The following is a 25,841-nucleotide window of genomic DNA, read 5'->3' on the forward strand; positions in this document are numbered from 1 at the left end:
GATTTTGAACAACAATGGCAAATAACTGGTTTTATAAGTTTCCCACTTAATGAGTCTTTGGCTGGTAGTCTGATTGCTGGTATATATTCCTGTGTTGTATTTGCCTTTATTAAACAGCAGAGCACTAAGAACACAGTTTTAAAACTTGAGCTCTTAGCTGGGCTGTAGTGTTGAACACTTTAATCATAGCACTCAGAAGGCAGAGGCTGGTAGGTCTCTGTGAGTTCAAGGCCAGCCGAGTCTACAGAGTGAGTTCTAGGGTATCTAGGACTATACTGAGAAACCCTGTCTTGAAAAACCAAAAAAGAAAATGAAACAAAAAAAATAAAACGACAGTTGAGCTCTTAGCCAGGCATGGTGTCAGATTTCTGTCATTTTAACCCTCAGGGACTAAGGCAAGACAATTGACCATCCTGAACCTATGAGACCCACAGCTGTAGTAACTTCTATAACCCTAGCATTTGGGAGATTTATGCAGAAAGTTTTCTGTGAGTCCAAGGCCAGCTTGGGCTACATAGTAGGTCTAGGACAGTTTGGGCTACCTAATAAGAACCCCTCTCAAAAACAAACTTGGGGGGAGGGAGCCTGTGAATGTAGCTTAGTTGGTAGCATGTTTGTCTAGTGTATACAAAGTACTGGGTTTGATCTCTGTCACCAGATAAACCAGGTTTGTCTGTAATCCCAGCACTTGAAAGGCAGAGGTGGAAGGATTAGAAGTTTAAGGTCCTCCTCAGTTATGTAGTAAGTTTGAGGCTTGCCTAGGATATGGAAAGAAGGAAGGGAGGGAAGAGGGAAGGAGGGAGGGAGGGAGGGAAGAAGGGAGAAAAAGAGAGACTAAAAAAGTAATTTTTAAAAGTTGAGTTTTTTGGTGAGAAAAAGTGAAATTGATAGATGAATTCTCTGTGGCGGTGCCGATGATGATCGATGGTGATCCTCATTTCCTTCGATGGTTAGAGCATGGCCCTTGGTTACGTATTTTGGGAGTAACCAGTATAGTATAGTCCAGCGTCTGTAGTTGAGTTCTGTAGATTCACATGTATTGACAGTGATCCTTGGGGAGATTATTGACTCAACCTTGGAAATGGTTTATCTCCCTTTTCTTTCTAAAAGGTTCTCTTTTATCGTCACAGCCTCACCACCTTGCAGCCTCACCACCTTGCAGCTTATATCTGTTTTGCTGACAGGGACCTGCTGCTAAAGGTTCCCTCTCTGTGACTCATGCAGGTATGAGGTCTGCAACACTTCGATGGATGGCTCAGAATGTATCACTCTTCCAGTCTACTTCAGAGAGAAGAAGTCCAGGCCATCGAGTACCTCCTCTGGGGCTGTGCTCTATGGACAGCCACTTCTTGTCTCTGTCCCCAAGCACAAGCTAACCCTCGAGTCTTTGTACCAGGCTGTTTGTGATCGGATCAGGTTAGTACCGGAAATGTAATTCGATTGTTATCTGAGATTAATGGGTCCAGCAACTTTAGTCACTTGTAGTTTTTCTGTTGATCCCATGTACTCACCTCTGTGAAAAAAGGAACTGTGCCAGCCCCTGGGACTGTGCCCGTCCCTGGGAGGGTCAGGGCATGGGCTAATGGGATGGAGTAGCCGCCACACATAAGTAATGTGAGCAGGATTTGTTCAAGCTGCTGATTCCTAGGCTCTTATCAGCTCTCTTAGGACGGAAAGTGCTGGATGGCATTCAGCTGGAAGGAAGGAGGGCATATCTAGCATTCGCACAGAGCCCTGTAAACCAGGCATGGGCATAGTGCACACCTGTAGCCTGTAACTTTCAAATCAAATAATGCACATGACATTCCTAGAAGACCTAGAAACTAGCCTTTCTTGGTATCTATATTGACTTATTAAGTTAACATCTGACCTCTTAGGTTCTTCTTAATTTCCTGAGCCATTACATTGTGCTTGGGGATAACTGAATATGTTAAGTTTGTACTGCTTCATAGCTGTATAGTAGAAAGAGTTAAATGTTAATACTAATAATCTTTTGTTTTTGTTTTTTAAAGCCGCTATATAAAACAGCCTTTGCCTGATGAGTTTCTCAGCTCACCCTTAGAGCCTGGGGCCTGCAATGGCTCTCGGGGTAGCTATGAAGGTGAGCATTCCTTCTGTGGCGCTGTGGGGCTGGGGTGACCTCATTGCTCCTGATTTTCGTCTTCTTGGAAGGTGTTAAACACATGGATGTATTTGAGTCTGAACTGGTAGAGGGTAGGGTCTCTCAGTCATCATTAACCTTTGGACCTTGTAGAATTGTGGTAGATTCCTGCTGGTACACATTGGGTTTTATCTCAGACACACTGAGCCTGGAAGTATTGGGGAGCAAGGCTAAAGTTACAAAGCAGAGCCAAGATGTGTTTGGTTTTACAGTGCTAGGGAGCAAGGCTAGAGCCCTGCATGACCACTGACTGCTGTGCTCTCTTCCCAGGCCTCCAGAATCAGAATTTACTTCTCATCTGTTAGCATTCACTTACCTAGCATGAACTTGTACACACCGTCCAGCATGGCTGGTGAGCCTTTAGTGACCCAAAAGGACAGATTTCCTGGCCAGCTAATTAGAAGGTTGAGGCTGGGTATTGTGGGCATTTCTGACTTCCTAGGAAACGACTGACTTTAGGTCATAGGAGAGAAGAAAGTCATGGTTGAAAAACAGTACAGTGGGTTCATTGCAAAACCCCAAAGGCATCTCTTTACAAAGGCACTCCTCTTTACAAAGGAGTGTGCCTAGTCTGCAGTGTAGTTGTTACTCTTTTTGGAAGTGTAGGTGATCATGTCCCTTATTCCTATAAATCCATAAATGATCTCTAAATTCTTTGGGTTATGGTGGGGTTTTAAATTTTTTATGTATTACTCTTGTATCCATATATATGTGAGGGTGTGTGTGTGGAGGCTGAGGATTTGTTACTCTTGTATCTGTGTGTGCATTGTGTGTTCATGATTGTGTGTGGAGGCTGAGGATTACCTTTTGGAGTTAGTTCTCCCCATCTGGGAGCAAACTCAGATTCCCCACGCTGATCCAGCATATGCCTTGATCTGCTGATACCCCCTCTCTTTGTCTTCCTCTAACGCAGGCTGGGCTAGAACTCACTGTGTAGGTTATGCTTACCTTTACTTTCCAATCTTCCGAGGCACTGGGATTGCAAGATTTTAAATTTGACTTTAAGATTTTCTTTCTTGGATACTGAGTGTTCCGTTTTAGTGCGTCTCTCTGTGAAGCTAATGATGCAGTCAAGAGGAGGACGTGTGCTGCTGAGAGACTCACTTAAATTCTCAGCCATGCTTAGCGGCGGGGGTGACACACCTTTAATCCCAGCACTGGGAGGCAGAGGCAGGTGGATCTCGTGAGTTCCAGGACAGCCAGGGCTACACAAAAAAACCCTCTCTTGAGAAAACAAAATGATAAATGCATTCATTCTCTGGGTGTCAGCTTCCTCATCATGGAATAAGATGCCTTGTCTGTCCCTTGGGGGCCAGTCACATGTTAAATCAAGTATCTAATAACTATGGAGATACAAATATAGGGGTGGATACACTTTAATATATACAACAAAATATATAAGGAAATAATACACTTTAATATTAAACGAGTGTTTTATGATTTCTTTGTGGGTTATGTTGTTTTGAGAAGGGTCTCTTGTAGCCCAGGCCAGCCACAAACTTGTCATGTGGTTGTACCTTATCTTGAAGTCACTATCCTGCTTTAGCCTCCTAAGTGCTTGGATTATAGATAGGTATCACCATACCTGGCTAAAGAGTCCTAACATTTAAATACGGGACTTATGCAGATTGTTTTTCATGTGTATCAGGAGATGAAGAAGAAGAAATGGATCATCAAGAGGAAGGGAAAGAGCAGCTTTCCGGAGCGGAAGGCAGTGGTGAGGACGATCAGGGAGATGACCCTCGTGAGACCACCCAGAAGGTGAAAGGCCAGCCTCGCCACAAGAGGCTTTTCACCTTCAGCCTTGTGAACTCTTGTGGAACTGCTGATATCAACTCACTGGCAACTGACGGAAAACTACTCAAACTCAACTGTAAGTGCTTGCTTTGCCCTCTCAGACTTGGGGCACATAAGATCTCAGAGAATCACGTTACTTGATCAGGTGTTGATTCTATGTAGCTCTAGGACCAGACATTTGAGTCCCTTGGAGAATGATTGAGGACACACACATCTTTCAAAGGATTTCTACCCTATTCCCTTTGGTAGTGGAGTGGCAAATTTGAGACAAGCCTTTTTTCTCTCTCTCTCTTATTTTCATGTGTTGACATTTTACCGACTTGGAAGAGCAGACAGGGCACTTAGCTGTTGTTTCCACCCTCCTCCAGCTCTTTAAATGTTTCACGTATTTACTTCCTAGGACTAGGGACTGACCTCAGGGACTTGTACATACAAGGTAGAGAGGCTCTGGCACTCACTGTAGCTCCCTGATCCCTTTTCTAAACAGTCATTTATCTGTTTGTTTTGCTGTCTGTCTGTCTGTCCGTCTGTCTGCTTACTACATGCATGCCTCCTGCTCACAGAGCCCAGAAGAGGTTGTCAGATCCCCAGAAACTAGAGTTACAGACTATTGTGAGCACTGTGCGGGTGTTGGGAGCTGAACCTGGGCCCTACAGGAGCAGACGTGCTCTCAGTCCCTGAGCCGTCCCCACTCTCCCGTTTACTTGTTTTAAGAACAGACAGTTGAGATGTTTTATATAATTCTGTCCAGCTGCAGCATTGTTCTCTCTGAGAGAAAGTTCCTTCTCTTTAGTTTATGGTCTCTTCAGTTCTAGTTAGCTCTTCAAATGTAGCTGTTGTGTTTGTGCTTTGTACCCCAGGGATCAACCCTGTGTCCTTCCTCTGCTGCCAAGCATGTGGGCTTTTTTGTTTTTACACAAGTTATCCTTTTTTTTTTTTTTTTTTTTTTTTTTTAACTTTTTTTTTTTTTTTCTAGAGACAGGGTTTCTCTGTGTAGCCCTGGCTGTCCTGGAACTCACTCTGTAGACCAGGCTGGCCTCGAACTCAGAAATCTGCCTGCCTCTGCCTCCCAAGTGCTGGGATTAAAGGCATGTGCCACGACTGCCCGGCTGAAGTTACCCCATTAAATGACCCAACAACAAATTTGTGTGTGTGTGTGTGTGTGTGTGTGTGTGTGTGTGTGTGTAGAGGGGTGCAACATGTGTGCCGGATCCCTAGAGCTAAGAATTGCAGGTGGTTGTAAGCTTCCAGATGTGGGTGTAGGAGTCTGAACTCAGGTCCTCTGCAAGAGCCATCTCTATGAGTTAATTTTTAGACAAGGTTTTCCACAGACCTGGAACTCACCAGTGGGACACTGGCTGCTCAGCTATCTGCAGAGATCTCCCTCCGCCTCCCTCTTCAGCAGTAGGACGATAAGCGTCTACCACCATGCCCAGCTGTTTTTGCTTTAGTGCTTGGATTGAACTTGGGTTCTTTGACTTGCTTAGCAGGCACTTCACCAGCAAAGCTACCTACCTTTACAGTTGGTTTGTTAGTTTGGTTTTTTTTGTTGTTGTTTTGTTTTTCCAGACAAAATTGTTTGGTGTAACAACCTTGGCTGTCCTGGAACTCACTCTGTTGTCAAGGCTGGCCTCAGACTCACAGAGATCCGGTTGCCCCTGCCTCCCAAGTGCTGAGACTAAAGGTGTGCACCACTGTGCCCAGTCCCTTTGGTTTTTTGAGACTGGGTTTTATGTGGTCCATACTGGCTGGTCTTGCATGGTACTGTATAGCTGGTCCTGAACTCCTGATCATATTTCTCCTTTCTAAAGGCTGAGATCACAAGCATAAACCACCACGCGTGCTCTCAGTTTTAACTTTGCTTCCTTAATTCAGCCTCCCTTGCTGTCTCTGCCCACCATTCAGTGCCTTAGGACGCTTGCCAGTAGTAAACTTTCATCTTTCAGGGATTTTTTTTTTTTGTTCTGCCTGGTGTCTATCCAGTGTTTGAAAATGGTTACTTTATCTGTTGTGTCAGATTTTCTTGTGGTTCAGGCAAGAGGATAAATCTGCTCCTGGTGATTTCATCTTGACTCTGTGTATGACCTGTCAGATTCTGGGGGTTGGGGTTTATCTGTAGTATTAAGGAGACTTTGAAGCTTTGGGAAGTTGAGATTCAAAAAGGCTGCCCCCAAGTTAGTTGTAGCATTGCTCTCCTCAGTGGCTGGTGGTGGGTGAGCAGGTGTGGTGCTGCCACCTGAGTGTGGCCCTTCTCACTCTGGTCACTTGGAGGGCCTCTCTTGGTGTTGGTCATTCCATAATGAGTGACACTATGGTCCCTTCACAGCTCGATCCACACTGGCCATTGACTGGGACAGTGAGACCCGAAGCCTTTACTTTGATGAGCAAGAATCTGAGGTATGTCATTTGGGGTTTGTGGTCAGTGCTGTGTTCTGGTTTCTGCTCTGGAAATATATTGATATTCCTCTCATTGATTGGACAACTGTTAATTAAACAAATTTTCCTTATGACTTAAAATGAAAAGCACCCAAGATTGTCATTTTGTGTCCAGAGACTGCAGAAAATATGGTATATTCCAGGCAGAGAGCTTGTGCGTCTCTTGAGCCAGGAAGATGCTTCTCGACCAGAACTCAATGCTTGTTTCTCATAGGCCTGCGAGAAGCACGTGAGCACGTCACAGCCTCAGAAGAAGAAGAAGGCTGCAGTGGCCCTGCGAGAGTGCGTCGAGCTCTTTACCACCATGGAGACCCTTGGGGAGCATGATCCCTGGTATGCAAGTCCCCACTCTCTGAGCAGGGGACCTATGGACCTTAAGGTCTGAGGTTTGCTGGGACCACCTATGTGCACAGAAACCTCTTATTGTACCTGGACAGGTCATCTTTTTCTTAGCCAGACCTGTAATATGTTTGTGTGTGTGACAGCTGTTTGCTGGATTGAAAAAAGCCACTGCTCTGATGAGAAGGCAGGGGTTTGTTCATAAGTACTGATGTTGAGTCCTACCTGGAAGGATAGTTCTCGTGACTCCTGCTGCCCTGGCTAAGTAAGTCTCTGTTGTCTTTAGGTACTGTCCCACCTGTAAGAAGCACCAACAGGCAACAAAGAAGTTTGACTTGTGGTCTTTGCCCAAGATCCTGGTGGTTCATCTTAAACGGTTCTCCTATAACAGATACTGGCGAGATAAACTTGACACAGTTGTGGAATTCCCGATCAGGTGGGCGTCTGCACAGGTGCTGATGAGGCGAGACGATGTTGGATTAGGTTGTATATGACTTGGCTCTGGGAGGTTGACTTCTGGAACAATCCTTCCTTCCCCTGCTGGCGGGGAAAAATCGCTCCTAGAAGAGTCCTGCTGACTGTGTCACTGCTCATGTGCTTGAATCCGCACACCAGCTGTGGCCAGCTTTGCTGGTCCATCATTGCTGTCAGGGAACCTGGCTTCAGTCAGGGCAGCACAGGCTCAGTTCTGTTTCTTATTAACAGGGTGTGGCAACCAGATAATAGCCTACCCAAGGGACCTGATCTTCAACTGGATGTGGTTTCCCATGCTTGTAATCCCTTGCTGAGGCAAGAGGATCACTGATTGAGTTTAAGGCCACCTTTATAGTTAAAATTTTACCTTTTTTTTTTTTTTTTTTTAATGTTTTGGGTTTTCGAGACAGTTTCTCTGTGCAGGCCCACTGTCCTGGAACTCCCTCTGTCGTTCAGGGCCAGTCTTTGCCCCTGACTGCTGGGATTGAAGCCTGTGCCTCAGAGCCTGACTGTTTCATTTTTTACCTTTTCTGTATTTTTGAAATTTTCATAATGGGCTGGTGAGACTAGGCACTTCATTGAGTTAGAATCCTTGACACACAAGCCTGCTGACCTGGTTTTGTTCCCAGACTGAGAGTAGAAGGAGAGAACCAACTCCTAAAATTTGTCCCCAGCTCTTTCTGCAAGGGGATTTCAGTACAGCTCACAAACGGAGGTAATCCTAACATATCCAGCTTTCTGACTCCCAACCACAATTTCCTAATGTCCGCAAAAAGTAGTCATACGTGTATGTATTAGGTTGCCCCTTTATTTATTATCAATTAAAAGATGGAATGATAGCCTAGTGTGAGAAAGCAGGCTCTTGCTGTCCAGGCTCTACAAGCCCATCTGGGGCTAGGGACATGCAAGTGGCTGTTGGATCAGTTTGCAGTCTTTAATTGACTGGAAATCTGCTGGGGCAGACACATGTTAAGGACAGAAGGTAAAGCTGAGGAGTTTGGGGAAATGTTTTCTTAGGTGTACATTTGAAACTTTTAGGTCCATGGTCCCAGTAGTTGGGAGCAGGAAGTGCCAAGACCAGGGAAAGGGGAAGAGATCCCATGCTCAGGAATAGGCAGGTGAGGAAACAGGCTATAGATTGCTAGGACTTATCTGGAAACATTTGACCTGTGAGAAAGGTGTATCCAAGTTGATTCCCTGAAGCTTCCAAGAATTATTTTTTAAGTTTATAAAGAGGTGTTTTCGGTGTGTTAGTATTACCACTGTATTCAGTACTGAAACTCATATGGTAGATGCATACCTTTGAGTCATAGTAAAAGCTTGAGAACCCAAAAATTATTTTTTACACAGTTACTTACTATGAGACGCAGGTGATTGATTACTGACAGTAGTCACTAGAAAGCAGGTTTCTTTACATAAAAGATTGTATTCTGTGAGTTTACCTCTTTTTAGAGTCTGGTAGCAAGGTAAGCTATCTTTCTCCACTAGAGGCTCAGGAAGTGAGGCCTGAGGCCTCCTTTTACACATGAAGAGAGCTGAGAAGCAGCTGAAGCCTTGGCTGCTGCTGTTACACTGCTAAAGCTGTCCTGAGCCTAGTGGTCGGCGCCAGAGACCTAAGGAAGCAAGAAGTACAGACCAAGCAGCTTCCAAATCTATTTAAAAACAACAGAGATCCAGGCTACCTGGACAGTCACCCTAAGTTCCTCCATGTTCGGTGGAGGGCAGCATGAGTCTTTAGCCACCAGGCATAGAAGATCTGACAGACTTTACTTACTGTACAGTCTCCCTTGGGGGACAGACCTACCTTGTCTAGGCAAAGAGGGCCAATCAACTCCTCCATGACCTACTTGTCCACAATTTAAACACTGTGTTGTGAACAGACAAGGTAAAGGGCAGTGTTTGGCCCAGTGGTCCACTTTGCTGCATTTAAAGCACGCCTGGGTTGTGGTCTTCTGTGCCCTTCATCTTCTTGGGAGGAGATTAGGGACACTGCTAGGAGCTGACTTGTCACTCTGTCATGAATAACAGTTTTATTAAACATTTTAAATACCATATTCTGCAGAGCTCTGAAGTGTTTGAGGACCTTCTATTAACTATATCTAAACAGACAGACTCTGCTTATCTCTAGTTACTTGTTTTCTGCTTAACTTTGAAAGCATATGCAGGAAGCTTGTTCCTGTAATTAATTACTACTTAGCGTGACTACAAGTACACTTCTGAACACATTAACGAATTGGATCATTTCTAAGGTGACTGACCATTAACTTTCATGTCTTAATTATTAACAGTTAGTATAAGGTTATATAAGGTTATAATTTTATAGCCTTATCTGTTTAATTCGAGCCTTAAAAATTACAATTTTTAAATTGAAACTCTATATAAAACTTTTAATCATAGGGAGGTGGAAGCTTTACTGATCGTAAAAATGGGCACAGTAAAGAAACCAAAATAGCTGTTCCATGGGTGAAAAGGGAAAAAATAGTGTGAAGACTGCCATGCAGTTTTCAGGGTTAAATGGGACCTTGAGAAGGGACTGAAGGGACCTAGAGGCTTGCATTGACTGTGACCAAATTAGCAGGCACCAGTCATGTCAGCGGCTTGCCTCGTGTTTGAAAGTTAACATGCTGTGAGTTGATGGCCACACTCACTTAAACTTAAATACACAATAATAACAGAAAATTTCAAAATACAGTAAGCTTTCCAGGGCCTGTCTGACACTTACTTTACTATGGCCTTGGCTGCACTTTGGTTGGTCACAGCCTCCTCACTCAGACGCTGAATTCTTCTGGCATCTCTTCCCCTGCCACAACCCCATGGTGTGATAGCGCCGTGATGGCCTTCTCCCAGATTCTGTTCTCATAGACGACCACTCTGCCTTAGTCTTGTCTTCTCACATAGTTGAGTGTTCTGTGGCGTCAAAGGGGCTGCTGGATTACACTGACTTTTTGAAAAGTTTAACATATTTATGGGCTATTTTGTTTTTACTCAGAGCTCTGAACATGTCCGAGTTTGTCTGTGACCGGTCAGCAAGGCCTTATGTTTATGACCTAATTGCTGTGTCCAATCACTATGGAGCCATGGGGGTCGGTCACTGTAAGTATCGGCATCTGCTTCCTTCCGAGGTGTGGAAATGCCCTACCTAGTGTGCCTCAGCCTCTTCCTAAATGCCAGGCACTGCCATGAGCACCTGGCTTGTTTTTTAGTCTCCTGCTTCTGGCTTTCTCAGCCCATCTCTCTCCCTACCTTCCTTCTTCCTCTTTGTAAATTTTCATGTTTTTAACTCAGCGATGGTAACTTTGTGGATCTAGACAGTCCTGCTGATCACTTATGCTGGCCTGGGGCTTGTTATGTAGCTCAGCCAGGATGACCTAAGACTCCTGGCAGGAAAGTAAGAGGTTTACAGGTGTGAGCCACCACACTGGGGTTCCTCTGGGCACTCTCCTAAGGCAAGAACATAACAAAATCTCTTTGTTTATTTTGGTTTTTCTTTTCTTTTTTTTTTTTGTTTTTTTCTTTTGTTTGTTTGTTTTTTTTTGTTTTTTTTCGAGTCAGGGTTTCTCTGTGTAGCCCTGGCTGTCCTGGAACTCACTCTGTAGACCAGGCTAGCCTCGAACTCTCGAACTCAGAAATCCACCTGCCTCTGCCTCCCAAGTGCTGGGATTAAAGGCGTGCGCCACCACCGCCCTGCTTATTTTGGTTTTTCAAGTCAGGGTTTCTCTGTGTAACCCTAGATGTTGTGGGACTAACTCTGTAGACCAGTGTTTCTTAGTGGAACACTGTAGTTCCGGTGCTTAATCAAAGAATGCTTAGCCATTTCCAAATAAAGTTAATATTACGGAGAAGTGTCCCTAATAATTTAAAACAACTAGACAAAATTAGTGTCTGTAATTACAGACATATCCCAGCTCTGCAAAACCCAAACATGGAGAAAATGCAAGGGTGCAGAGCCCTGGAAAGAGAGATATCAAAATTAGTTTATTTTTGGTTTGGTTTTGAGACAGGATCTCACCATCCAGGCTAGGCTGGCTTATAACTTGCCAGGTAGGCCTTGATGGCCTTGAACTTATGTTCTTGTCACCTCAGGCACTTACGTGCTAGGAGATGGGCACACATCACCACAACTAGAAAAAGAGGACTTTTTTTTTCTTTTGCTCTATTTCCTAGAATTTCTATAACATTTAGGTTCACTAACTCTGTGTTTTAGTCACAACTAAACCTGCTTTAAGGGGGGCATTGTTTCACTCTCAGTGCTGGGTTGGAATTTGGAGCTCTGTGCATCCTAGATAGGTAGTCTGGCCACCCAGCCTCACCTGCAGCCCACCCACCCCAGAATTTCAGTCACAGGTGAACGAAAATGTAAAGCCTCTGTGCATATCCCATCTCCGAAGACCCAGTGAGCACTGTCTTCCTAACCAGAGCTGCCCTGCTGGCTCCAGAGGCACTGGGTGTCTGTGAAGGTGGGAGTGGAGCCATCTGCTCTTGTCTTGTTTTGATTTTTAAACCTTAGCAGTGTCAGCTCTCTCTCAGTCCTTCTGTGGCTCTGGATTATACTGGTGGCCATCTTTGTTTGAGGCACTGATGAAAAGCTCAGGCACATGCCCTGTCCTTGTGTCATGTCTCCAGCACTGACCACAGCCGTTACTAGACACCAGGGCAGCTGGAGAGAGCTCAGCTATCTTCCAGAAGACCCATGTCAGATGGCTCACAACTGCCTGGAACTCTGGCTTCAGGGATCTAGTGCCATCTATGACATCTGTGGGTAACCTCCATGTGATCAAGTAATAAATCTTTATTTAAAAATAGACAAAGCTGGGTGTGGTGACACACACGCTGTTACTCTAGCACTTGAGAGGCAGAAGCAGGTGGATTTCAGTTCAAGGCCAGTCTGGTCCACAGAGTAGGTTTCAGAAATATACACTAGGGTGACAAGGTGGCTCAGGAGATAAAGACACTGGCCACACAAGCCTGGTGACCAGAGTTCAATTCCAAAACCCCTAAAAAATTAGAGGGGAGAACTTACCCCACAGAGTTAACAAAACTTAACAAAACCACAAGCCATAGGAGCTGGGGATTCATTTAGCTTGATGGTAAAGTGCTCCCCTAGCAAGCACAAGGCCTTGAGTTTGATCCCTTAACCTCCAGGGAAGAAATCAAAAGAAGTATAAATTATCAACTACAAATTCTCATTACTTATATATATGTGCATATTTTTTAATTAGTTCTATAATTTGGTGGTGGTTGTTTTCTGTTTCGAGATGTGGTTTCACTGTGCAACCTACCTAGACTTGGCCAGGATGGCCTTGACCTTGGGGGCAGTGCTTCTGCCTTTGCTTCCTGAATGTATCCACGCTGCTATACGTTATTCTTAATTTTAGTGTTAATATTTTGGGTATGAGCATGTGTGTGTTTAGTGCTAACCTAATAAAGTTACCGGATTAATTATTTTCAGTGCCCTTTAGAGCATTTTGTTTGTAACTTGGCAGACACTGCATATGCGAAGAACAGACTGAACGGGAAATGGTATTACTTTGATGACAGCAGTGTGTCCCTGGCCTCTGAGGATCAGATAGTGGTGAGTGCCTTCCCAGATGCCTGCTCTTCCCTGGTACCTCAACAAATAGACCAAAAAGGTTCCCTCAAGCCGGATGGCACTGCCTCGTCTGCTAGGGAGCTGAGTGGAGTAGAGTAGACTGCCGTTCATTCTAGATCTTTCCTAATGGAGAAGCTCAATTTTCCTTGAGGTACCACAGTGGACCTGCATTTCCCTATAGCCGTGGCAGGGGCATCAGGAACAGTTCCTGGGCATGGATCTGCAGGACAAGGTGGCAGATTCCCCAGAGCACAGCTGTCCCCTCAGTCACTCACTCAGTGTGCTTGTTTATTGAGATAGTATCTCTGTATCTCTGGCTGCTCTGAAACTCACTTTATATGACAATTTAGCCTCAAACTTAGGGGTAATTCTCCTGCCTGCTTCTTGAGTACCAGTATTACAGGTGTGTATCCCCACATTCAGTTTAAGATTGATTTTTTTTTTTTTTTTTTTTTTTTTTTTGAGATACAGTTTCACTCTGAAGCCCAGGCTGGCCTTGAACTTGGAAAAAAAAAATTCTCCTCAGGCTCCCCCTCTCATGCTGGGATTGCAGGCGGTGAGGAAAGGTGTAGGGTGGTTTTATTATCAGTGAACGGACCCCATTCCTTGTGTTTTAGACGAAAGCCGCCTACGTGTTGTTTTACCAGCGTCGAGATGACGAGTGTTCCAGCACTTCATCACTGGGCAGTTTCCCTGGTCCTGATGGAGGGGTGAAGCTGCGCACCTCACAGCAGGGCTTGGGGGATGAGGAGGCTTACAGCATGGACACCAACTGATGCCGACTCTGCGACCCTGCGGCCCACAGCACCAGCGCCCTCCCCCAGGAGCATATCTTTGGCACTCTTGAAGACTGCTCATACCAATCTAAAACCAGATGAGGAAATTACCTTCTTTTATGAGAAGAGGAAGAAAAAAAAAAAAAACCCTGCTTTCTGAGAAGGGTTATGTTAAGAGGCTGAATTATTTTTTCTTTTAAACGGGTGGTGAGATAAAAACTTGTGGAGCTGAAATGTGGGGTGGGATTTGATGCACAGTGACGTGTGTGTGTGTGTGTGTGTCTCACGGATTCCAAAGAATGGAGAGGAGCACCCTGTAATGAGCATGGTGCAGCCATGAAGAGCACCTGCAGGGCTGCGCTCACCTCCTGGGTTTTGGATTCTGGTGCCTACACTGCTCACCCCAGTAGTCTGGCCACAGTAAACCAAGCCTCCCGCAAATTTCGTGTTGTCCTCTAGTTCTTTGCTGTTCATTGAGATGGGCTTTTAGTTTTCTAAACAGTCTCTGAAATCCGTTTCTAGTCTCTTGTTCTCAGAATTTCCAGCCTTCTTCCTGGTTATGAAATGAAGTTAGTATCGGGCTATTGTTTTCAGTTTCTCACAGAACCCTAGAAGTTCTGTTTTGTCCCCCACTGCCCTTGATAAAGTGACTCTGTGGAACTTTTTATTAGCTCTCCCTTAAAAGAAGTTTATTCATAAAACTGGGTGCAGTGTGTGGCATTGTTTCTCCATGTTAGCGTCAGAAGAACACGATGGGTGTTTTTCAAATCTCCAAGACATTCTAGTTAATGAGTTTTTAAGAAAATACTGTTTCGGTAATAGATCCCTCCAGACTGGATTCTCTTCCTTAACCCTGCCGCCTTACTCCCCTAGTCGCAAAGCCAGCATATTAACAGGCCAGCTCGGGCCTTTGTTCCCCTTTGTGGTCATGTGAGTCTTGACCGACCTTTAACCTAGTAGGTGGGGGTTGGGAGTCGCTGGTCTTGGAACGTGGGCTCAGTGACCGTTGGGCACTCTTGTGCGACAACGGCTGGGTGAGGACTCAACGGGGCCCCTTCCAGCCTAGGTTGGCCATAGTTTGGGGACCTAGACGGCAACTGGGCGCGGTAGTGGGCGGAGGGAAAGGCTTAGCGGCCAACCAGCTAAGGAAGGTCTGGGGGGTGAGGCGGGGCATCTCGGGCCCTCCCCGTGACCTAGGGTCCTCCGAGGCTGGCGGGCGATACTCCCCTCTCGGAGGAAAAGAATGAAGGATGATGTTGTGTAACCATAAATCAGGGTTGGATCTCGGCCTCTTGTATAGAAGAAATATTCTCACGTTGCTCCGTGCATTTACAGTTATCACTTAATAAAAGAAGGCATGGTCGCTTTTAGGGAAATGTCTGAAAAACTACGAAGATGCAGAAAGGAGCTGACTGCTGCTATAGACCGAGCCTTTGAAGGAGTCAGGCATTCTCAGGAGTGCACAGCCCACCAGAGGCTGGACGCCCCGTCGCTCACCTCCCTGCCGGTACACAGGCTCCTCTGCAGAAACCCGCTGGCAGCTTGCCCCTCTGCTGCCCCATGCTCTGGTGCCTCATGTGCTCCTGAGAATGAAAACCCGGCCTTTGGGCCACACCATATTCCAGTTAATGCAAAACCCCAGCCTTTATACCCCAAAAGAAAACCTCTGACCAGCAAGGAAAATGTCTTGATGCATTCTTCCATTTTGGCACGTGAAAGACAGTTTTGGAGAGCTGCAGGAGATGGGGAAAACTGGAGAAAAGAAAGTTTAAGGTGATTCTAATTTGATAGCTTACTAGAAACAGCAGTTTTGTTTTGTTTTGTTTTAAAAAAAAAAAGATGAAGATCCCAGATCTGATTCATGCCTAAGGTAGCCTCCTCTTGGGAGCACTGACTGTATACAAGAAATTCATGTTTTTTAGAATGTGAGCCGGCAAACAGTTTTTATGTGTTTAAGTTGAAAGCCTGGTTATTATCCAAACAGTCATGGAAACTTCTGTACCAGAGGGTAATTGGTGTTTAACTGTTTTCTAATTTGTGGGTAGTGCTGAGGACTGAATCCAAGGCCTCACGCATGCTAGGGCAAGCATTGATCTACCACTGATCTACAAGCCTTAGCAATGTTTTGTCTGGTTTTATACTTTGAGGATTTTTTTCCTAAGTCTTTTAATGCTTGTATTTTTCTACATGTAGATGTTTTGCCTGCAGAGGCCAGAAGGCTGTGGCATCACATGCCTTGGTACTAGAGTTACTGACAGTCGTTAGCTACCATGTGGGGTCCTCAGATCTGGAAGAGCAGCCAGTGCGCTCTCAACTGTTCTTAAGATGCTGAGCCAACCATCTCCAGCTACCAGCTTTTTCTAATTTTTAAGATTGTGTGTGTGTGTGTGTGTGTGTAGGCACACTGACCACAGCCTGCCACAGCTTGCTTACAGAAGTCAAGGGAAACTTTTCAGGAGGAGACTCTGCCCTGTGGGCTCAGGGAGCCCACTCAGGTTGTCACACTTGCATTGCTGAGTCATTTTGCCAACCTCTGTTGCTTTTTAAAGACAGTCTCATGTAGACTAGCTGGTTTTCAACTCCTGTGTAGCTGAAGGTGACCTTAGAACCCTGATCCTCTAAGACTCAAGTGCAAGAAATGTGGGCATGAACTATCCGTCTTGCAGAAACCTGATTTAAACACAAAAAAATAACACACACAGTCTTACTGTTCAGAGCCAGGGTACCAGCCTTTACCTCCCTTCCCCACACCCAAGTCTGCGGCCAGGCCCTGCTTCTTGGATTCACCTTTTTCATTTCACTCCTGTCTTAAAAACTTTTTGGGAGCTGGGTGGTGGTGGCACACACCCCTAATCTGGCCCTTGTGGGGCAGAAGAGGTAGACTTCTGAGTTTGAGGCCAGCCTGGTCTATAGTTCAGGACAACCAGGTCTACTCAGAGAAACCCTGTCTCTGGGGGGTTTGGGGGGTGGTGCGGGGGCTTTTGGACTGTCTCCTTTAGGCCTATTAAGTAGCTACAAACTGCCTCATCCCAGGCATCTTGACCTAGAGCAGGGATGACTGCATGTGAGGTGACTCATATGTCTGGCATCTTGCCTATCACAAAGTCAAGGAATTGAGAAACCATTTAACTGAAAATATATGTGTTGGTTTCATGAAAATGAATGCAGCCTGCAGTGGGAATGGGTCATGATGATGTTGTTGTTAGTTTCTTCACTGATTTAGTTGGCAGTTTCTGATACTGTCATAGCATCAATGGTGGTCACCAGTACATTTTAGTCTCAGCCGGGCAAGATGGTGAGTGCCTTACTCCAAGCCCTTAGGCGGCAGAGGCAAGTCTCCACACCATACGTTCCAGGCCAGCCTGGGCTACATAGCGAGGACCTTGTCTCAAAAACAAAACAAACCAATTTCGTTTTGAATTTTCTGAAGTTTTTCAATATTTTCCTGAAAGAATATCTAATTCCCCATCTTCTCCCCCCAACCGCGCACCCAATCTGGACTGCAGGAAGGATATGGAGAGAGATTTAAAAGTTGACCCGAATATGCTGCTCAGCAGTTGTAGCCAAGAGGTCACAAAGGACCTGCTAGACATGATTGGTAAGTAGAGAGTCTGTCCGCCACACACCTTCAGTTTGCTCACAGCAGACAATGAGAAAATGAAACATCCTTCAAGAACTGGCGACCCAGTGAGGTCATACCACACATCGGTAGTATCACTACAGTGTCTAATGATTCCAGTCCCTGAAGGAACAGATAGCAGCCTCCGGGCCTTAGTCCTTGAGTGTAGAGCTGCAAAAAGTGGGGTATAGGCCTAAAGCGGAAGACAGAACAGATAGCCTATCTAGGGTGTAAAACAATAGTGGAAGAATCTCCCTCGTAGCTGGGGCGTGTGCCACTTGCCTTTCATTCCAGCTCTCGGAGGCAGAGGCAGACAGATCTTTCGGAATTTTTTTTTTTTTTTGGTTTTTCGAGACAGGGTTTCTCTGTGTAGCCCGGGCGGTCCTGGAACTCACTCTGTAGACCAGGCTGGCCTCGAACTCAGAAATCCTCCTGCCTCTGCCTCCCAAGTGCTGGGATTAAAGGCGTGCGCCACCACGCCCGGCATGATCTTTCGGAATTTGAGGCCAGCTGATCTACAAATTGAGTTTTAGGGCAGCCAAGGCTACAGACTGAGAGACTGTTGCAAAAATAATAAAATTTCATATCTCCTTTAGAAATAGCCAGTTAGCATAGTACTGTACGTCCTATTTTTTTAATATTTTAATCTTATTTTTAATTATGTATATATCTGTGTATGTGCATGTGTGTGCAGCTCTCTGTTGCATCCTTATGGGGCTAGAGTTTCAGGTGGTTGTTAGCTACCAGGCACGGGTGCTGGGGACAAAACAGAGGTCCTTTATAGACCAGTAAGGGCTACTAGCTGATGAGGCGTCTCTCAAGCCCCAGTTTTCTTTTTAAAAAATTGTTTATTAATCTAGGCACAATTTGAAGATTATTTTACATGTATGAGTATTTTGCCTGTATGTATATATGTATAGTTTATTCATGTCTGTGCCCATAGAGGCCAAAAGAAGGTGTTGGGATTTCTTGGAACTGGAATTTCAGAGTTGTGAGCCTTGTGTGTGCTGGGAACTGAACCCATGTCTTCTGCAAGAACAGCAAATCCTCTTTACAACTGAGCCATCTCTCCATCCCCCAACCCCTACTTTTTTTTGTTATTGTTTTGTTTTGAGACTCCCAAGGGCTATGCCAAGGATTTCTTTTTTAACAGGGTCTGGCTGGATAGGCCAGGCTAATCTGAAACTTAAATTTTTCCTGCTGATTCCTCTGACTATTGGGATTATCAGTGTGCACCACCACACCCAGCAGTTGGACATTTATCCTACAAACATTCTCTAGCTTTATGTTCTGTGACTGTGTGCCCTGTTTCTAAATGACTCACATTGTATAGTGGACCAGCAGCTCCTGATGGAGGATACATACCCTCAGGCATTGCCAGAAGCTATTGACATGGAAAAATCTCCAGGTTAGAAAAGGCTCAAGGGAGGCCCCAAAACCTTTGTAACTTTGGAGGGCTGACTGTCTCTAGCTGTTGCTTCTTCCAGTCATTTCCTTGGGCCTCACCAGTACCAGTCCACATTTGGATTACCTGAAGGACCCTGTTTTTCATAGTATCTTGTCACTCTCCATAGGTCAGGGATTTCTGTGAACCATCCTGTGTGTTCAATTCATACCGATAATTGGGGCCAGATGAATTCTGGGGTGAAGGGAAGGTGTCAGGCCCACCTTACACTGGTGGTCACTTATCTGGCTAGGGGAGGGATGCCTAATTTTGCAGTGGGCAATGCTCCTCTTGTGCTTGCTAGCTTGTGGGTATCAGGCTAGACAGGTTCTTTCATGAGTACATCAGTTTTGTGGTTTTTATCTTTTATGCCCTCAGAAACTTGTAAGTAGAGCTGTAAAGCCCTGTGTCCTTTTGTCCTTGTTGTTTTAAGACCATACAAGTATCCGAACTATTGAAGAACTGGCTGGAAAACTAGAATTTGAAAATGAATTGAACCGTGTGTGTGGACGCTGCCAAGATTCACCCTTCAAGGAGGAAGCCTGGGCCCTGCTTGTGGATGAGAGTCCTCAGAAGGCTTTGGATACTGACCCCGGTAACCTCAAGCAGGCTTTGGATGATCAGAATATTGTTGAGACTGTTCTGGACTTAGAAGAAGACTACAACCTGATGACCTCTTTTAAATACCAAATAGAGTGAGAAGAGAGGATGTCAGCAGCCACAGTAGTTACCAGAACAAGTCTTCACGAGGGGTTGGTAGAACCGGAATTGCCACACCTTGTTTAATTTCTGCTGAATCCCATTTTGAGCTGAGAGCCCAGGTTTTACTATTCTGTTATTTTGAAATGTTTGGAGTTTTTTGGACTTGACACTTTTAAAGTGTACTTTTGGTTGGTGTTGAATATATACAGTCCCCCAGGTAGGTTATAGGTTGTACCTCTGCTCTTTGTCCTTGTCTTCTTTTACACGAATCCCTGGAAAAATCCGGGAACCATAAAGAGGAGTGGGTTGTTACCTGGGACGAACCCATTACAAGTAAGCTCCAGTCAGAAGAGCCAGGCTCAAGCTCAAGGTGGACTTGGGCCTGCTACTGCCTGTGTAATCTGCTCTCCAAACACACCACACACACTGCACATGGGGATCCCTGTCTCCTGCCTGTGCCATGCACAGTTCTGCAATCAGTTTCAGGTAGAACCCCGGGCTGCCTCCTTTAGGACATTCCCATGAGGCCCGTTACCTAACTGATCCTCCACGGCTGTGTGGACCCCGACCACCTCACCCCACCATAAGTGCTTCTATAGCACAAGCTGTGCTGAGCCTAGTCAGGGGCATGGAGAACCAGGCCATTGCTGCAAGGTTAGCATAGGAAAACACGGCGATGGGCAAGCAGACTCAGTCTATCACTCAGTTTAGTTTTAACAGCTAGTTTAGTCTCGGGATTTGGCTCAGTAGTACTGACATGTGATGGAGCATTCATCCCATCACCTGGCACTTAGCCACTCACTTAGTACACTCAGTACCCTTAGCCACTTTGTCAAATGGACCTCCCTGATGAGTGCTAACTGGTTTCCAACCAGGGACATTCATTGGCATTGCCTGCCTGAGGCAAGAGAAAAGGACAAGTCTAACTAACCAGTGGCTCTTGTTGGCTGACTGCCATTCAATCCCTGCAGGAAGGAGGTAGCATATTCAATAAACACTCCCAGCCCTCGGCGTGAGAGGTTTCACTGTGAATGCTTACAGCATCCTAGGCCATCTCTGCTCAGGTTGTTCTAGATGGAGACGTGTCAGTTTACGTGAGACTCATGTTCATAAGCTAGTGCCTTGATTAAGTAGATGAGAGTTTGTTTTGCTTTTGGGTTTTGAGTGTGTATATATCACTGGGTGTCCTAGAACTCCCTTTGTAGACCAGGCTGGCTTTGAACTCACAAAGATCTGCCTCTGCCTGCAAAAGGTGTGTACCAGCAGATGTGGAGGTAAAGCTTAATTCCTGCCCTTCTTACCCCATCATTACCCTTAAGAATGAATTAGATTTGATTACTTTTACTCCAAAGACTAAAGGAAAGAAGACCATAAACTTAAGAGTGGAAAAACCTGTAGACCCAACAAATCCTGAGATTTATCCCCAGTGATGTCACATAGATGTCAGCAAACAAGAAGACTGGTGTGGTGGTACATACCAGTAATCATAGAACTTGGAAGGCTAAGGCAGGAGAACAGTATGTTCAGGATGGTTTATATAGTGAGCTCCTTTCTCAAACAGAAACAAGGGAGGGGCAGAGAGATGTCGGAGCAGTTAAGCGTACTTGCCACTTTTCTAGAGGGTCCCAGTTTGGTTCTCAACACCCGTGATGGGAGGCTCACACTGTTACATTTCCAACTCCAGGGACTCCACAGGCCTCTTCTGGTGTCCTCTAGCACTTGTGACACACTAACAGAGATACATATACACATAAAAACGAAAATCTTTCACTGAGGGGTGTTGGTTCATCCCAGAGGTCAAAGGCAGGCAGATCTCGAGTTCAATACCAGCCTGGTCTACAGAGAGTTCTAGCACAGGAACAGCAAGAGCTGTTACACAGAGACCCAGTCTCAGGTGTGCAGAGGACAAATGACAAAAGCCAAATTTTAAAAAAATTTGTTTTTTAAATCTTAAAAGATGCAGGTATGGTGGCTAAATGCCTGTAGTTCCCGCACTTGGGAGATTAAGCAAGAGGCCAAGGAGTCCACAGTCATCCCTGACTACATCACAGTCCCATGGGTCTCAATCTGTGGGTCTTGATCCCCTTGGAATTATGACCGTTTTTCACATCAGATATCCTGCATATCAGATAATTATAATGTATAACAAGGGGTTGGAGAGATGGCTCAGCAGTTAAGAGTACTGACTGCTCTTCCAGAGCTCGTGAGTCCAGTGGTTCACATGGTGGCTCATAACCATCTGATACCCTCTTGTGGTGTGTCTGAAGAAAGCAACAGTGCACTCACATGCATAAAACAAATCTAAAAAAAAATAACAAAACTGCAGTTACAAAGTAATGAAAATTTTATGGTTGGGGGTCAGCACAACATGAACTATATTAAAGAGTCATAGCGTTGGGAAGGTTGAGAACCAGAGAACCACAGTTACAGTGTACAAGGCAAAGTTGAGAAAGAATGATGCTTCATATCTGTGATATGCCTACAAAACCCACAGTCCTCAGTCTATAACCATGAGGCAAATGTTAGACAAACCCAGACAAGAGGATATTCTAGGGTCCCTGGCCAGAACATGATTTTCCAAGGTCATGAAAAAATAAGGATTCTAAACTCCTGACCTCCAGGAACTAAGAAGACACAATACCCAAGCGCTATCCTGGACTGGAGCTAAAATGGTAAAAGAGATCAGTAGCAACAAGTGAAAGCTACCTGAAGGCTGGTGTTAATGTACTGATAGTTTCCTGGTTTTGACAAATGTACCAGTTTTATGTCAACACTGAAAAAGCAGAGTGTACTCCTGCTCACTAGATTTGAAGTTTTCTATAAATCTAAAGTTATTCCAGAACTTAGCATTTAGAAATGCAATCGTTCGAGGCCAGCCTGGTCTACAGAGTGAGTTCCAGGACAGCCTGGGCTATAAGAGAAACCCTGTCTTGAAAAAAACAAACAAAAAAAAAATAGAAATGCAACCAACTCCAACCTATTAAAATATTTAAGTGAAAATTTTGTAGGAAAGCAAAGGAAATTAGTGGTTTAAAAAAAAAAAAACAACATATGGACTGGTGAGATGGCTCAGTGGTTAAGAGCACGGACTGCTCTTCCGGTGTTCATGAGTTCAAATCCCAGTAACCACATGGTGGCTCAAAATTATGAGATCTGATATCCTCTTATGGGGTGTCTGAAGACAGCTACAGTGTACTTATAATTAAAAAAAAAAAACCTTTGGGCCGGAGCGAGCAGGGATGGAGCAAGCAGAAGAGAAGGGAAGGGGGGGAAAGAAAATTTTTCTATTTTTATCTACAATAGATATGTATCATTTCAGTATAAAGAAATGGTGTATGTCTGCAGATCAATCCCAGAACTTAGCCCAGGCTAGCACTTCTGAGTTTCACCCCAGCCCTACTTCTCCATCAGTCACCCATGGATACTGTCACTAGGTTCCTATCAGCCACAGCTGTCACAGTCTGTGAGAAATGCACGGATGGTTTCCAACCACACAGGACTCCTGTAGGACACCTGACCTGAGGGCTCTGGATCCTTGGATTGGATGTCACAGGTCCACAAAACTAAGCCCTAGTTGAGGTCACAGGCCAAGGTCTAATCTCCATGACTTTGAAGGATGAGGACAGAACCCTAACCATGGAACTCTTTGAGGTGACAGGTTTTTGTTTTTGCTTATGGTGGAGTTGTGGGCCCAACACAAGGAACCACAGACAAGGATAGTCCAGGCTCCCTCTGCCCAGAAAGGTAGGTTTTCCTTTAGTAAAGGCTTTATGTGAAAATAGATTTAGGAAATAAGGAATTCATTTTAAATATCCAAATGGGGGATATTTTTCCTCACTGCAGAAACGGATGCCTGGCGAGTAGGTGAGTGTCAAGTCTCAGACATGGCAGCCCCAGTTTACTCAAGTGGGCTTAGAACCTCCTCCTCATCCTTTTACATCCCCTGGCCCCTAAAACCTTTCCTGCCTTTGTCATCTGCTCAGAGGGGAGGAAGAGGAATGGTTTTTCAGGAATTTGCTGAAGAGGATATAGAAGCCTAAAACATAGATAGCATTTAATACAACTAAAGGTTTTCAGAGTCCAAAGCATTCATGATGTATGACAGTTGACCCTAGTCATGGCTGAGAAACTTGAAAACGTTTTACGTCATTCGGCTTCCCTCCCCCACAGTTCATCTTGGCACACCAAACAATGACTGAATTGTTTCCGTGGAAACACCAGAGTGCAATTTGGATTACCAGAATCAAAATAGAAACAAGGCAAATTCAAGAATAAATAGGCGCAGTGGAACCTGCTAGCTGCAAACTGCAAAATTGAAATCACAGCATAAGGCAGATGAGAAGCCGGTCCCATCCACCTTGTGATTTTCAGGTTCCATGGCTGCATTCCACCAATATGCTAAATCCACAGCTCAGAAGTAGACTGGTTGACTGAGACAATAAGTGAAGAGATAGTCTACAGATGTTTCTAGAACAAAAGATTGGATGGCTGGCAGAGGCTTAGGAAGGGCCTGCTACAAGGAGAGTTAAACAACAGTGGGAAGGTAGGCTAGGCAAGGGCAGAGCACCTGCTGACAAGAGCTTGAAATTGGCACTGCCCTCAGGCCAACTACATGACAGTGTTTCTGACATTCCCAAGCATGGATGCCACCCTGGCTACCTTAATTTCTAGGCCCTATATTGAATGCCCTACCCAGATGCCAGGGCACTCGGTTAGCAAGTCTCTGTGCCCATGCCAGAGGGGAAGCTCCATCAGGCGCTGACGCCTGTCTTCTTGTCTCTAGCTCTCAGGACTCCCACCAGCATGCCTCTCACTCTCCACTGGGGGAACACTACAATAACCTCCTGTTGCACTTTTCCTAACTCCTTTGTCTTCTCTTGAACTTTCCCTTTGAACCTCAGAGAAGATTCCAGAAGAATCAAGGGAATGGGAAGGAAACAGGCAGTGCAGTTGGGGAGCCTGTGTCCCTCAGCTTTGCATCCAGGAACAAGCTGGCAGGATGTTAAGGTCATCCTGACACAGATGGAATTGTAAGATATTCAAGAAAGACGGTAGAAAGGGTTCATTTGAGAACCATATGGGGCTTCTCTGACTGTGGAGGCACACAACCTTCATATGGCAGGAAAAAAAGGATGTTACTAGGTTACCCGATTGTTGAGATTTGCTAAGATGGTCACCCTCAGATCATGTTCTGGTAATTTGGTTTCTTCTTGGTATGGGAGAACACTAATATTTTAGGTTCAAGCTAAATATTTACAAAAGTCTTACTCAGGAACTATATTTGAAATGGATTCAAGCCCTTATGTGGTCATAGACTGTCTGGAAAATGTATGGTAAAGTTTTGTCCTAACACTGGCTTTTAAAAAAATTTTTTTTCAAATTACAAACATATACAGGAAGGGTAGGGAGGTGATTATTTTTCTGGGTACACTGGGTGAAGGAGAGTCACGAGAAATTTCCTGTGAAAGAGAAGTGGAAATAAACAGGAATCTTTTGGAGCTTCTGAAGCCAAGTTGAGGGTGAGCAGCAGAAGGACGTCATAGAAAGGCCAAATTTCAAGATATGGTTTCATTTGTTTTTTGGAGTTTTTGTTTTGTTGTTTTGTTTTTTTTGAGGGGGGGTGGTCTCTGTCCTGGAACTCAGTCTGTAGACCAGGCTAGCCTCAAACTTGGAGCTCCACCTGCCTCTGCATCCTGAATGCTAAGATTAAAGGTGTGTGTCACCACCATGAGGCTTGAAGATAGGGTTTTTAAGGAGCTATCTGCCTTAAAATGCAGCCTCTGCCCTCAGTAAGTACCAAATCACTCTCCTATATGCTGGGAACACAGCAAGGACAAGGAGGATGTCGTCCTTACTTCTGGAGTTCATATCCCTGGTTAAGTGAAACAAGAACACTAACTCAGCCAGATCAGTGTGAGATAAAACAGGGCAAGAGGATGAATGCTCCTCAGAACCCACAGGGTGGAAGGAGAGAACCAACACACAAACACACACACTCTCTCTCTCTCTCTCTCATACACACACACACTCACACACACTCTCACATACACACATATATACACTCAAAACGTAAAAAGGCCATTTTGCTGGTAATATGTAAATGGATACAGAACTGTCAGGCAATTAAGTGCTGTAGTCAACTTCATTTCCATCCTGGAGTAACAGAGGGAGGAGCACAGCAGACTCTCTATCCTCCCACCCGAGCCCTCCCACCACATCCGCCCCTGTGTAGCTACATACAGCTCTAGGAGCATCTGAAGAGCCAAAAATGTTGTGTGTTCCAGGGATGTGTTTGGGACTGTGTCACGCTCACCAAGTCTGGCAGGAACATTAAAAAAAAAAGAAGGAAAAAGAAAAAAAGAAAGTAAAAAGCCATAGGAATAAAATTAGAAACAATACCTTTTCCCAATGATTGCCGAGATATACAGTGTCATTTGTAATTATCTTAGGCTTGTTGGAGATACATTTACCACTTATTCTATCAAAACATCCAACTAGTGGAC

At 45.0% G+C, this 25,841-nt stretch overlaps 2 protein-coding genes across 4 annotated transcripts in view; both read left to right on the top strand.

The window, feature by feature from the left end:
* The window catches only part of Usp4 (ubiquitin specific peptidase 4), a 43,786-nt gene extending 29,512 nt beyond the window's left edge, over window positions 1-14,274 (top strand). For 2 of the 3 annotated variants that reach the window (XM_028756622.1, XM_028756623.1), the window contains 9 exons: window positions 1,225-1,416; window positions 2,013-2,101; window positions 3,810-4,034; window positions 6,285-6,355; window positions 6,609-6,727; window positions 7,020-7,169; window positions 10,197-10,300; window positions 12,691-12,779; window positions 13,415-14,274. In XM_028756622.1, the coding sequence (XP_028612455.1) occupies window positions 1,225-1,416; window positions 2,013-2,101; window positions 3,810-4,034; window positions 6,285-6,355; window positions 6,609-6,727; window positions 7,020-7,169; window positions 10,197-10,300; window positions 12,691-12,779; window positions 13,415-13,573 (1,198 nt within the window). In that variant the 3' untranslated portion in view covers window positions 13,574-14,274. The remainder of the gene's footprint in view (window positions 1-1,224; window positions 1,417-2,012; window positions 2,102-3,809; window positions 4,035-6,284; window positions 6,356-6,608; window positions 6,728-7,019; window positions 7,170-10,196; window positions 10,301-12,690; window positions 12,780-13,414) is intronic. The other variant, XM_028756624.1, reaches the window with a different exon arrangement.
* A 120-nt stretch (window positions 14,275-14,394) lies between these two features.
* On the top strand, window positions 14,395-19,577 carry CUNH3orf62 (chromosome unknown C3orf62 homolog). Its single transcript, XM_028756625.1, has 3 exons — window positions 14,395-15,346; window positions 17,080-17,171; window positions 19,070-19,577. The coding sequence occupies exons 1-3, from the start codon at window positions 14,931-14,933 to the stop codon at window positions 19,333-19,335; spliced, it is 774 nt and encodes a 257-aa protein (XP_028612458.1). The 5' UTR covers window positions 14,395-14,930; the 3' UTR covers window positions 19,336-19,577.
* The last annotated feature ends 6,264 nt before the right edge of the window (window positions 19,578-25,841 follow it).

The sequence above is a fragment of the Grammomys surdaster genome, unplaced genomic scaffold (assembly GCF_004785775.1).
Source record: "Grammomys surdaster isolate TR1022 unplaced genomic scaffold, NIH_TR_1.0 126131, whole genome shotgun sequence".
NCBI classification, from domain to species: Eukaryota; Metazoa; Chordata; class Mammalia; order Rodentia; family Muridae; genus Grammomys; species Grammomys surdaster.

Bases quoted from the DNA above. Each gene is read 5' to 3' on its own strand.
- CUNH3orf62 (XM_028756625.1), top strand. From the start codon at position 14,931: ATGGTCGCTTTTAGGGAAATGTCTGAAAAACTACGAAGATGCAGAAAG. The intron at 15,347-17,079 runs GTGATTCTAATT...TCTGGACTGCAG, and splicing joins TGGAGAAAAGAAAGTTTAAG to GAAGGATATGGAGAGAGATT. The intron at 17,172-19,069 runs GTAAGTAGAGAG...TGTTGTTTTAAG, and splicing joins GGACCTGCTAGACATGATTG to ACCATACAAGTATCCGAACT.